General features: G+C 43.3%; 1 protein-coding gene across 4 annotated transcripts in view; it reads right to left on the bottom strand.

Moving 5' to 3' along the window:
• The window catches only part of SLC38A9 (solute carrier family 38 member 9), a 67,204-nt gene that overhangs the window by 3,460 nt on the left and 49,913 nt on the right, over positions 1 to 13,831 (bottom strand). For all 4 annotated transcript variants that reach the window (XM_067569285.1, XM_067569286.1, XM_067569288.1 and 1 more), the window contains one exon: positions 1,310 to 1,399. In XM_067569285.1, the coding sequence (XP_067425386.1) occupies positions 1,310 to 1,399 (90 nt within the window). The remainder of the gene's footprint in view (positions 1 to 1,309; positions 1,400 to 13,831) is intronic.

The following is a 13,831-nucleotide window of genomic DNA, read 5'->3' as shown; positions in this document are numbered from 1 at the left end:
GCTTGTTTCATCACTTAAGCTCCTAAAAAGCATTTTTCTAGTACTGCAAAGACATGAAATGTGACAAGCACCAGCATGGACCAACCCATAGCTACTGAAACCCTTTCCTACTCTTGCTAGTGATGAGTGCCAGGCTGACTCTCTGCTAGCTACCACAACCCTCTCTCAATGTCAGTCTGGTTATATGTCAGCTACCAAACCCTGGTGGAACCATGTATTCATTATTCACAGTCTGCTTTTTCCTACTTAACAAGTTTCAGTTGTCCAATCAGGGAACAGAAACATATTACCCAAAGAATATCAAATAATTGAACTATACAGTTCAACCACCCCCCACAGGCTGAAAATTGTTTATCCAAATGTTTGCTAAATGTATTCATTACTGATAGTTGCCAAAAATCAGGATCAATTTGCAAACAGAAAAACATTCTGAATATACCATGTCAGATTAGTCACTGAAAATAACTAGTTCTATTATTGGAGGATAAAAGTTTTCCTTAAAAATAGAGATTATTAAAAAAGGTAAAAAAATTAATGAGGCATCCAGGTTCAGAAAATGAGTGAAGAGTAGCTACAGTGATTACACTGGTCCCAATGCCAATTGCTGTTTTATAATCCTGTTTTTTAAATGCTTTCCTTTCCTGGTTGGTGTATAAAAGACCCAGACTAACAACAGGGGAAACTGACTATTTGCAAAGCATTTCCAAATGCAAAAAGTAAACCCACTGGGAAAAAAAATGGACAATATCTTTTTCTCAATCTCTCTCAATTACAGAAATCAGAGGAGTTACCTGCAACAACAGTAGGTTTAAAAAAAATCAGTTAGAAGTGTGACTTATGTTGGTCATCCCTTTCACTCTGGTTTTTTATTTATTTTTTGCAGTTTTTAATCAGTCTCTTTTAAAAAGTCAACTTTTAATTGTCTTTACAGATTAAAAAAATCTTCAGAGACCACTGGTGGCAACAACATACAAATAAGGCTATACACTAACTTAGTGATTTTATAATGAAAAATGACATATCTGATTCAGAATAAGCAAGCAAATTCTAGGGACCTGGACGAGATCTGAAGGAAACATATTCCCAATTCACATCTGTCTGGCAATCATCTAAACCCTCTGTTTAATACTAGTTCTTGGAAAGGGACATTCAGAGAGCTATATGTCAATTTTTGATGTTATTCTGTAACTTTTTGTATATTATTATAAATGATAAAAATAAAAACAGTTTGATCTCTGATAATTTGATATTAATGAACATTTTTTGGTGTCAAAAGCAAGGACTAGTTCAGAGTGCAAGGGGTACCTACCTTATGATACCTCCTATATTTGGATAGAATATGGCCATTGTCACTCCAACTCCTACAATTGCCATGTTCAGAACCAACACATGGAAAATACTACAGGGGGGGGTAGGAAAACAGAGTTAATATATGTATAGTACCACTACAAAATAAGAACATCTTTCACCTGTATTGTATTAAAATTTAAATGTACCTCCAATGTGAGTGTTTCTATTGGTCTGACTCATCCTGTTAGAGCTAATTAATTTCACAGTTAACATGACATCTACAGAATATTGCAAGTGCCAGATTCTAAACAGACACAAATGTTTGGACTCAAAATAATTCTCCAGCAGAGAGCATGTACAATTTGGCAATTCTTCTGAAAATGTACTTAAAACTCTGGCATATGAAAATCCATCTGAAACATCTAAAGACAAAAAACACAATACTGTATAACTGAATTCCCACATGAAAGAAGTGCCTTGATCCAGAGAATGATCTGAGCTATTTGAGTGGACTAATGGATACCAGAGAAAGATGCATCACTGAATGGAAAGCATTATATAGAATACATAAAAACAAATCTTACTACACTGCCACTCACATTTTGAATTATAGATAAGACATGTTTACGTTTCTGAACTTCACTTAATGCATGACCTAGCTATAATTTACATTAGACTGTTTTTTAGATAAACAAAATATTTTTTACTCTTATATTTTGTGTTTAGTGAGTAAACAAACAGTTTTTGCTTTCTGAATGACCCTTTTTAATGCACAAAAAGCATTAACTTTGTTTAGATACTAGTGATAGGGCTGTGCATGGACTCCGCACTCAGAAAATACTGAATGTCATCTGCCTTTAGGGTCTGTAAACATGTTTATATCTAAATATCAGGAAAATCTTAGAACTTAGAAAACGTTGGGCTGTGTTAGCCACACAGCTGTTCAGCTGGGAATGAAAAATACCAAACACAGTAAATACAAATACTTATGGGTTTTGTTTACCTACTCTTCTGTTCAGCCAAAATGAAATAAATGTAAGTCACCATTTTTTCTTACCTATAAAAGGTAATTTCTCTGATGGAAAGGGTCAGTCTCCAAATACATGAGCTGCTAAGTGCGTCACACTTGAACTAGTATGAGTGACCAATTCAATGGCTGAAAAGTTAAGTGCTAATTTACAAGCTAGGAAGTGAAATCAATGAAATAAAAGGGTCTTATAAAAGCTTAGGGGAAGAGTGGACAACTTTTAACCATAAAAGAATAAACTAAGATAGACAACACTAACGACTGTTCTTAAAAGGACATTTCAGAAGGAGAGTAAAATGAATATCCTTAATTATACAACTAGCATTTTAATAGTACAACAAGAAAGGATGGGCATTAGATTGAAGTTGTCCATTGGTGAAATACCAGACAGTGCTTTAAGAAAAACACCAAATATTTGAAGCTTTTTGCCTTTATAAAGTTACAATAAAACATGAACATACTACATCATCTGATACTTATTCATCATCTAGTTAGTATTCAGAGAAACTGGCTTGCTGACTGGGATTCTGGCTTGCTGACTGGGAAGCCCTCCTTCTCTGAGTACACTAGAAAGGAATTTCTAAATACTTATCCTCTTTTTAGAGCTTCTCTTGTGTACATACTTGGTGTGAAAGCTTTTCCATTACAAGGACAGTCCAATATTTTACTACCACAATTCCACAGGAGGATGGGCTACATATTTCCAATAATGTGCAAAACAGTCTTACTGCTAACAATTAAAAAATTAGTCATTCTATTTAAAAGAAGATCCTTTACTGGAGCATTAAGCATGCAGGTCAGGGGATTTCTAGGAAGCCATAATTTTGTCGTAAGATTAATTTTTAATAATTTCCTTCCAAAACCATGCAATTCCTGCACACAACCAACATGAGTACAAGTATGTTCTCCTTTCCCCGTAGTCCCTGCAACAGAGCACCTCCCTAGTAGCAAAAATATGCTGGATATTAATTGGAGTCAAATGCTATCTATACAGTAATTTACAAAAAAAATTGAATACCCCTTTTCCCATATAGAAATGCACTTATCCAGATCAATTTTTGTCCAAATTCCTCTCCCATTTTTCCATCTGGATTGTTGTCTTATCAATACATTTTTCTTGAAAACTGTATGCATCTTAGAAATTAAAACTTTTGTTTAAGCTTGCTCCTGGGTTAACTCCTGAAGTGTTATTAAAGGTCCAGCTGGAGCCACCTCATATCCAGATTTCACAATAAAGTGCTTGATATGTAAATATTGAAAATATGGGACCTTTACATTATTACATATCTATTGGTATGATTTCAGATCAGAATCCAGGAACAACTGTTCCAACTGAGTAATCTCAGCTCTTATCCACAATAAATAATCACATACTTCCTAAGGATAAATTTCTGATTTTTAATTAAAGTAGCTAAGGGAAAGGGCCTTGGTGACAGGAATTCTAAAAATTGGTCCAAAGCTGCTAAAGTGGTCTAGATCAATGGGCCATTTTTAATTTTTGGTGACCTAATTTTTTTTTAATTCAACAATTACTATGAATAGTTATATCCAGGCTCCAGTCTTATTTAAGTTTTACCTAATGTTTGGACAATCTATTGTTAACTCAACAGATCATGTTTTAATTGTGATACATAGTAATAAACCAAATTAGGGAAAGCTAGTCCATCTCATTTTGTAGGCTTGTACAGAACTTTAGAACTCACCCTTTGTCTTTATGTTTACACATGGATAGGATTAGTGCATCCTGCCATGTTTTTAGTGAGAGGCAGTAAAACAAAAAAATACAGTGGATGCCAGTTAACAGTATCTGATATTAACAACTTTTAGTTTATAGCAATATTGACTTAAATGTTAATGAGATTTGGATAATGGCAACATGCATATAATTTATTAACAACTTTTTCGGGAAGGCCCCCCATCACAGGCAAGTTTGCAGGGCTGCAGCCAGGGAAGGAAGCACATGGAGCTGCCCAGTACCTCTCCAGCTGTGTCCTGCCCTTGCAACTGGGGACCAGGCTCAGTACATCCCAGCACTTCCTTCCCTGGATGTAGTTTTGCAAACCTGCTTGTGGCCAGGAACCCACTGTCTGCACTGGAGGTAAAGTGCTGGGATGCCTGCAACCCTACCCAGCAGGACAACCCCAGCAGGATTCCTGGCGTTGTTGGCTGGGAGGGGAGGTTGTGGGCAAGGCAGTAGCAGGGAGGAAGGCTGCAGTGTGAATGCTAGGGCTTTTCAGAAGGAGTGAGGATACTGGAGTCCCTGTGCGCCCTGCCCCAGCGCTGGGGCCTGGGCTCGGTGCATCCCAGCACTTCCTTCCCTTTCTGCAACCCTGCAAAGCAGCCTTTTGCTTATTGCCAACTCTCAGTTATTAGCAACTTTTTGCTAGGAACCTAGATGTTGCTAATAAGCGGCATCCACTGTAATAACTGTGTGAGGACATTCGTCTTTACCGAGGCTACACTACCCTCACCAAGAAATTTCCTATTTGTTTTATTATTTTATTCCACAATGGAGGGTAATTTGCTTAAGAGATTTTTTAGGTTTCTCCACAATATATATTCCTAAATATTTTAAAGATTCCCTTCCCCAAATAAAAGAGTTTGGTTTGATCCTTTCAGGAACATTAATTCCCAGAATTTCAGATTTATCAGTTTATTTTGAAGCCTGATACCTGCCCAAATTCTAAATCAATTGTTCTGCAAATTTTGAAAAAGCTTCTGAAACCTGCAAATATAACAGGACATTGTCAGCATACAAAGCTATTTTGTGTTCTAACATGTTCTAAACAGAATACGTTTATCAAGAGACCATTTCTCACACTCATGGCAAATAGTTCCATAGCCAAAGCAAACAACTGGCAACCCTGCTGCCCCTGGACAAATTAAAAGGAGAGGAATGATGACCATTAACCAAAGCAGATGCTCAAGGATGAATATATAGGGCTGCTATGCCCCTATAAAACTGATTTTCAAAACCAAACCTTACTAAAATCTGGCTGAGGTACTCCCAACTCCAGCCTGTAAAAGTCACTCAGTGTTCAAAGAAAGCAGCACAAAAGAATTGTACGAAGTAACATTATAGATCAAATTCAGAGTTCTGATATATCAGATAGGTGCCTGTCAGCAATAAATCCAGACTGGTCTGGATGAATATATTGGCAAAATGGCACCCATTCTGTTTGCTAGAACATGGACATAAATGTTAGCATACACATTAATTAAAGAAATAGGCCTGTATGATGCACAATTGGTAAGATCTTTTCCTTCTTCAGAAATGAAGACAATTTTTGCCTCTTTCCATGAATCTGGAATCTCATTCCCCTGCAATATACCATTAAATAATTCAGTTCGAATAGGGCCAACGCTTGCTTTAGAGCTCTGTAATACTTCCCAGAAAACCCCTTGGGACTTGGAGCTTTATTGGATTTTAAATTCTTAATTACATCTTCAACTTCCTGTGCAGCAATTTGCCTATCAAGAGCAGCCACACCATCCTCTGAGAGTTGAGGTAGTTTCACTTTTCTCAAATATCTATTTATGAGTTCAGTATTTGGCTGTTCTGAAGTGTACAAAGTATGGAAAAAGTTAGCAAACGTTTCAGAGATCTGTGATGCCAGTTACTAAATCTCCCTTTTTATTTCTAATCAGAGGGATGGCTGATTTATCCAGTTTCTTTTTAAACTGTCTGGTTAAAAGCCTATCAGCTTTATTGCCTTTTTCCTAACATTTTTGTTTAATACATCTGTTTGCTCAGCCTGGCCTGTTTGTAACAGGTTAATCTTCCCTCATATCTCAAGTATTTTCTTATATACTCTTTTAGATCCTGTGGATTTATGTCTACCTTCCTAATCAGAAAATTCTTTAACTGAACTCTCTTCTACAAGGACTCTCCTTTTTGAGGTATGATGCTTTAGTTATGACAGTCCCCCTCATTATGTCTTTCTAGCATCCCAGAGAACACTCACTGATTCCATCCTTATAGTTTTTTTCCTATATATTTCTGGACATTTTCTTCCAGATCTTGAATTCTAAGGGGGAAGGGTCATATAACAAAGCTCTATTCAACCACGAGACCCTTTGTTTTTCCACTGAGTCCCAGTCTTTTAATCTAATATATGCAGGGGAATGATCAGACCAAGTTATAACTCTCAGACTACCTTTTTAAATCAAATTTGCCAAGAAACAGAAATCGGATCAATCCTGGAGTAAAATCCATTAGTAACAAAACAACATGTATAGTCTCTGACATCCAGATTTGTCTCCCACTAGACATCCACCAGATCGCATTTTCTAATTTGGGCGAATAGCATATGGGCTAAGAGATTACACTAAATAATGGATGCCATATCCATGTGGCTATAATGATAAAGGACAGAGTTAAATGAAATTTGGACTGTACAGAACCCAGGATATTTTAGGGCATGTCTACATTGCCTCATAGTTTGGGCTATGGAATTACAGTGCAGCATTTTGGAACACGCTGCTATTTGCAATTCCCCTGTGTAAGCACTGCAGGCATGAGCTTAAAGGCCTAGTTCGCACTAATGTAGTGCTGTTCGAAGGACACTACATTAGTATGAACCGGGGACCTTTAAGTGCGTGCCTGCAGTGTTCACACAGGGGCATTTCAGTGCAGCACTTGATACACACTGCTACTCACAGCCCCGTAGTCTGAACTACAGCCCAGTTTTCATTTAACTCTATCTCAACACCATTAAAACCATACGAATATAATATCCCTTATTCACTGTAATGTCTTAGCTCATATACTAATCTTGTTCTTCTAGATTTGGACTGTTTCTTCTGCTGCCATGTCTTTCCTATTGTCTTGGCGACATATCTTTTTTGAGCTGTTCTGGCTTTCTCTGACCTCACTGATTCCCAGTGATTTCTTATTGGTATGCAGGACCAACGAAAAACACCAGATATCATGAGTCTCACGATAAAACGTCAACAGCTGGCAACACTTAGAAGGTAAATTGCTCACTGCTGTTTACCTTTTCCTGATACGAGAAAAAGGGGACATTCAATGAAATAGAAAAGCAGCAAATTTAAAGTTAATAAAAGGAAACACACAATTAGCCTGTGACTCTCACTGCCAGAAGATATTGAAGCCAAGAGTTTAGCAGTCATATTTGTTAGGATTAAACAGCAGCTACAATGAAAGTGTTCCACATGTTTGGAATGATATAAACCCTTCCACTTCAGGGCAAGAAACTTTCCCTACGATTAGGTGATCCCTTATATCCCCACTTGGAGTCTTTGCACCTTCCTCGGACATATCTGGTATTGGCCAGAGTTACTGAACTAGATGGACTACTAGTCTGATATGACAACTGCCTGCAAGTCCTTTCTTCTGTTTAAATATAATTTCACAGCCCATCTGACGTCCAGGCTTTAAAGATACCTCATCCTCGCTATAGGGAGAAGGGAAGGAAGACAAGATTATAGTTTTGATGGAATCCAGGAGGACACGTGTGAACAAATAAAAAAATCCCTATAACGAAGTTAATCTTACAAATAATTAAGAAGCAAGGTCTATAAGGCAGGGCTACTACCTCAAACACGCAGGGGTCAGACAATAGCTTCTAGAAAATGCTCTCAAAAGGTTAGGATTTTTTCTTGGGGGGGGGGGGGGGGAACATCCTACAAAGGGAAGGTTATTACACAGAACCTTCAATATTATGGGAGGTTCCATCAGTTCAAGTATAATCTGGCAAAAGGGGGTGCTGCCATATGGTGAATCCCTGAATCACCATAATCACTTCAAAAAGCAGAGTCTTGATAGTGCTGCCCTCTGTGGGAAAAAAAGTCTATGATTTTATTTTACTGAGAATACATTTACAGACTTCAGAGACCTTAAATCAGATTCTGTTTCAGCCCCTTTACACCTAATCAGTTTACTGGGGAATTCCTCGAGTGCGACATAGTTGACTCAGTAGTGTGTCGTTCCTCCTCACAGCCCCCACCATAAAGAATGGAGCAGGGGTAGCTTGGAGGTTTAGATGGATGAGAGGCTCCCCAGCTACATTCAGTTGCCAGAACAGCCCCTTAATGGCTATTGCAGCCAAGCATAACTTAATACTCTCCTGAAACTGCTCTAATTTACACTGCAAGTCAGGCAGGTCCCTAGATGGCCCCACAATCTGGATACAGCAACGGTGACCCTGAACTCTATCCTTGTATTGAGAGGCACTTTGAAGGAACAGTGAATCTAGCCCCTTTATTCTAACAGCAACAGGAAACAGAAGAGCTTTGGGATCTTAATGAAGTCTCAATGATGTTTTATATTGAAGGGTTAATCTTTAAGAACATAGAGATGGCCATACTGGGTCAGACCAATGGTCCATCTAGCCCAGTATCCTGTCTTCCAACAGTGGCTGGTGTCAGATGCCTCAGAAGGAATTAATAGAACAAGGCAAGTTTTGAGTGATCCATCCTGTCTTCCTGTCCCAGCTTCTGCCAGTCAGAGGTTTAAGGATACCCAGCGCATGGGATTGCACCATTGATGGGCCTATCCTCCATGAATTTATCTAATTCTTTTTTAGCCTAGTTATACTTTTGGCCTCCACAACAACCCCTTGCAACAAGTTCCAAAGGTTGACTGTGTGGTGTGTGAAAATGTACTTTTTGTTTGTTTTAAACCTGTTGCCTATTAATTTCTTTGGATGACCCCTGGTTCTTGTGTTATGTGAAGAGCTAAACAACAACACTTCCCTATTCACTTTCTCTGCACCATTCATGATTCTATAGCCCTCTGTCATAACCCCTCCTTTGTCATCTCTTCTAAGATGAGCAGTCCCAGTCTTTTTACTCACTTATTATATGGAAGCATTTCCATACACCTAACTTTTTTTTTTTTTGTGCATTCTTTGTACCTTTTCCAATTCGAATGCATTTTTTCTGAGCTGGGGTGACTAGAACTGCATGCAATATTCAAAGGAGAGGAGTATCATGGATCTACATAACTGAATTATGATATTTTCTGTTTTATCATCTATCCCTTTCCGAATGGTTCCTAACATTGGTAGCTTTTTTGACTATCACTACATATTAAGCAGATGCTTTCAGAGAACTGTCCACAATGACTCCTTTCTTGAGTGGTAGCAGATAATTTAGACCCCATTATTTTGTAGTTAGAGTTGGGATTATGTTTTCCAATCTGCATTACTTTGCATTTAACAACATTGAATTTCATCTGCCATTTTATTGCTCAGGCTGCCAGGATCTGCGAGGTCTGGCTCTCTGAAAGCAGGTTGGGAAACCTGAGCTATAAAGAACCTTCTTTTTATGGAAGCAATAACTATAGTTGAGCAACTAAGCAATATAATTAAGTTCAGCATCCTTAGGGGAGAAATTATGCCAAAAACAAACTAAACTATAGAGACTGGGATTTTTTTTTTTTTTAAATGAAGAAAATGGTTAAAAAGCCTGAAACAAAAGGAAATTAAAAATATTAGATTCAGCATGGAGGTTATTTAAAGCACACAATGCTCGAGTTGCAAGGAGGCACACACATACATCACTAAACAAAAGGGGAAATAGGAAAGAAGGAAAAAAAAAACACAACACACCAACCCAAGGTTACTTACAAGTAACTGTTATTCTTCGAGATGTGTTGCTCATATCCATTCCAATATAGGTGAGTGTGCGCCCCGTGCACTGGTTCCCGGAACTTTTTTGCCCTTAGAAAGCCCTGTAGGGCCAGCTCCGGCGCCCCCTGGAGTGCTGTGCACATGCCGCAGTATATCAGGCGCCCCAGCCCCGAGGGCCCCCAGTCCCTTCTTTCTGCCGACTACGATAGAGGGGACGGAGGGCGGGTGTGGAATGCATATGAGATACACATCTCGAAGAACAGTTACTGGTAAGTAACCTTGTTTTCTACTTCGAGTGATTGCTCATATCCATTCCCATATAGGTGATTAAATAGCCATTCCTTGGAGGTGGGTAGGAGTCAGCGTTGAGTTACTCTCGGAGACCCTCCTAGCTGAAGTAATGGCCACCAGGAAGGCCACCTTCCAAGAGAGGACGAGCAGTGGGCATGTAGCCATAGGCTTGAAGGGCAGTCCTGTTAGTCTGGCAAGGACCAAGTTCAAATCCCATGGAAGCACCGGGTCACAGACCTGCTGATACAGCCTCTCCAACCCTTTGAGGAACCTACCTGACATGGGGTGTGAGAATAGTGATCTCCCTTCCATCTGCTGGTAGAAGGCCAAGATGGCTGCCAGGTGCACCCTCAGGGAGACCAGAGCTAGGCCCTGTAGCTTCAGGTGAAGCAGGTACTTCAAAATGGCCTGTATGGGTGAACAACTCGGTAGGATACCCCAGGACTCCGCCCAACCGGTAAAGTGCTTCCACTTGGCTCGGTACACCATCTGAGTGAAAGGTTTCCTACTATCCAGCAGCACCTGTTGGACCTGCACCAAGCAGGCTCTCTCTCCCTCCGTCAGCCACAGAGTCTCCATGCTGTCAGGTGGAGGGAGTCCAGGTCCGGGTGCAGCAGGCAACCCCAGTCCAGGGAGAGCAGGTCGTAATGCCTCGGGAGCGGTATCGGTGTGGTGAGGGACAGGTCCAGCAACATGCTGAACCAATGCTGTCTCGGCCAGGCTGGGGCGACCAGAATGATGTCCGCTCTGTCTCTCGATCTTCAGGAGGACTTTGGGCAGCAGCAGAATGGGGGGGGAGAAAAACACATACATGAGGGTCCCCGTCCAATCTACGAGTAACGCGTCAGAGATGAAGCCCGGCTTGCAACCTCGGAGCGAGCAGAATCTCGGGCACTTCCTGTTCCAGTACGATGCGAACAGGTCCAGTGGGGGAACACCCCACTTGCGGAAAATAGAAGTCACCACCTCTGGGTGCAGTGACCAGTCATGGTGGGGTAGAAACGACCTGTGAGGCGTTCCGCCTTGTCGTTCCTGACCCCTGGGAGGTGAGAGGCAGATACGTGGAAGTTGTGCCTCACAGCAAAGTCCCAAAGTCGAATTGCCTCCTGGCAAAGGGCCGAGGAGCGCGCCCCCCCCCCTTGCTTGTTCATATAGAACATGGCCGCTGTGTTGTCCGTGAGGACCTGCACCATCCTGCCCCTCAGGAATCTGAGGAACACCTTGCAGGCCAGCCGGACTGCCCTGAGCTCCCGGACGTTAATGTGGAGACACCATTCTCGTGCCAACCAGAGCCCCTGGGTACTGCGGTCACTGCTGATGTGGACCCCTCCCAGCCCACATCCGAGACGTCCGTGATAAGGGTCACTGATGGTGCCAAGTCCCTGAAGGGAACACCCCTCAGAACCTCCCCTGGGTTCCTCCACCAATCCAAGGAGGTCAATACCTGAGGGGGAACTGTGATCACTCTGTTGAATGAGTGCCTGGCTGGTGCATGTACAGAGACCAGCCACTCCTGGAGAGGCCTGAGCTTGAGGTGAGCCAGCTTCACCACATATATACAGGCTGCCATATGTCCCTACAGCTGAAGGCAGTGCCTGGCTGTCATCGTGGGGGACCTGTGGAGATCGCTGATTATGGCAGCCATGGCCTCGAAGTGAGGTTGTGGGAGGAAGGCTCTGGCCTGGGTGGCGTCTATGCACTGCACCGGGGTGAGGGTGGACTTCTGCTCGTTTATGAGCAGCCCCAGTCTGGTGCACGTCACGCAGGTAAGTGCCAGGCTGTTCCTCACATGGGCCCTGCACCTGCCCTGGATCAACCAATCGTCCAGGTAGGGGAAGATCTGCACCCCTCTGCAGCGCAGGTTGGCCGCTACCACTGCCATGCATTTTGTGAACACCCTGGGTGCAGACGAGAGGCCAAAGGGCAGGGCCGAGAACTGGTAGTGGGAGCCAGCTACCACGAACCTGAGGAACCATCTGTGACCGGGCAGAATAGTAATATGGAAATAAGCGTCCCTTAAGTTGAGGGAAGCATACCAGTCTCCTGGATCTAGAGCCAGAATGGTGGCGGCTAGGGAAACCATGCGGAACCTGAGGCGTCTGATTAACTTGTTCAGATGGCGGAGGTATAATATGGGCCTCAGGCCCCCCTTTGCCTTGGGAATGAGGAAATAATGCGAGTAAAAACCCTCTCCCCCTTTCCTGTGGAGGAACCTCTTCCACTGCTCCAAGGCAGAGGAGGGAATCCACCTCCTGTATAAGGAGTTGCTCGTGAGAGGGGTCCCTGAAGAGGGACGGGGTAAGGGGAGAGTCCGGGGGGGAAGGCCGTAAACTGGAGGGCATAGCCCCAGCATACCACACAGAGGACCCAGCGGTCCGATGTAACATTCTGCCACTCAGCGTATAACGGCCGGAGTCTGTAGGCAAAGGGCAGGGTTCGATCCAGAGGGATGGGAGAAGTGCCACACTTGGGCGCACCATCAAAAACTGCTGCTTGTTATTCCCCTTGGCTGGGCCTTGCTGGGGGCCTGCCAAGGATCCCTGGCGGTTGCGGCAGTGGGGTGGCCTGTATCTGTCTTGACCCCTCCTGGATTGATCAGGTCTGGGCGGTGGCCTAGTGGCAGGCTAGGGCTGGCGCTGGGTTTGAGGCCGAGACTGGCGCCTCGAGGCCTGTGGTGTATAAAGCCCTAGGGACCTCAGAGTAGCTCTAGAGTCTTTGAGGGCATGCAGTTTGTCATCTGTTTTTCTGAGAAGAGGCCAGCGCCATCAAAAGGTAGGTCCTGGATGGACTGCTGGGCCTCTTGTGACAGGCCGGAAGACTGCAGCCAAGCAGACCTGCACATTATGATGCCTGACGCCATCGCTCTGCTAGCAGCGTCTGCTGCATCACTGGTCAACTGCAGGGCTGCCCCTGCTACTGCAGCACCCTCCTCAATGACTGTAGTGAAATCCCCCACCTGGTCTCGCAGTAATGCCTGCACGAACCTCTGCAAGGAGGACCAGAGGTTCAAATTATAACAGCCGAGGAGCACCTGGTGGTTTGCGATCCTCAGCTGCAGGGCCACCGTAGAATAGACCTTGTGGCTGAAAAGGTCTAACTTTTTGCCATCCTTATTTTTGGGGGTGTTGGCCTGGGCCCCCTGCCTGTCTCGCTGGTTGGCGGCATCAACCACGAGAGACCCCGGGGCAGGGTGGTTATATAGGAAGTCAAACCCTTCTGCAGGAACATAGTAATTACGCTCAGCGCCCTCAGATGTTGGGGCCACCGAGGCAGGGGTTTGCAAGAGGACCTTGGCCAGCTTCAAGACCCTCTCACGCACTGGCAGGGCAACTCTGGATGGTCCTGCTGACCCAGATACACCAAAGAGGGGGTCCTCCTCTTCGGAGAGCTCCTTGAGCTCAAGGTTCAAATTACTAGCCACCCTCTTAAGCAGTTCCTGGTATGCCTTGAAGTCAGGAACTGGCACCCTACGGTCCCTGGCGGCCACATCATCAGGGGAGAATGAGGAGGACTGCGGGAGGGGGCCCGTGGAGTGACCTTCCTGAGGGTCTGATTCCTCCTCTGAGGAATAGCCCTTTCCCTGCTGGCTCAGGGGCAGGGGGGAGGGGTGTGCTGGCTGTGCTGGCTG

The sequence above is a fragment of the Emydura macquarii genome, unplaced genomic scaffold (genome assembly GCF_026122565.2).
Source record: "Emydura macquarii macquarii isolate MOO-44397 ecotype Brisbane River unplaced genomic scaffold, CSIRO-AGI_Emac_v2 contig_2897, whole genome shotgun sequence".
Classification (NCBI taxonomy): domain Eukaryota; kingdom Metazoa; phylum Chordata; order Testudines; family Chelidae; genus Emydura; species Emydura macquarii.
The sequence above is the reverse complement of the archived record's forward strand: the minus strand, read 5'-3'. Positions and strand labels throughout refer to the sequence as shown.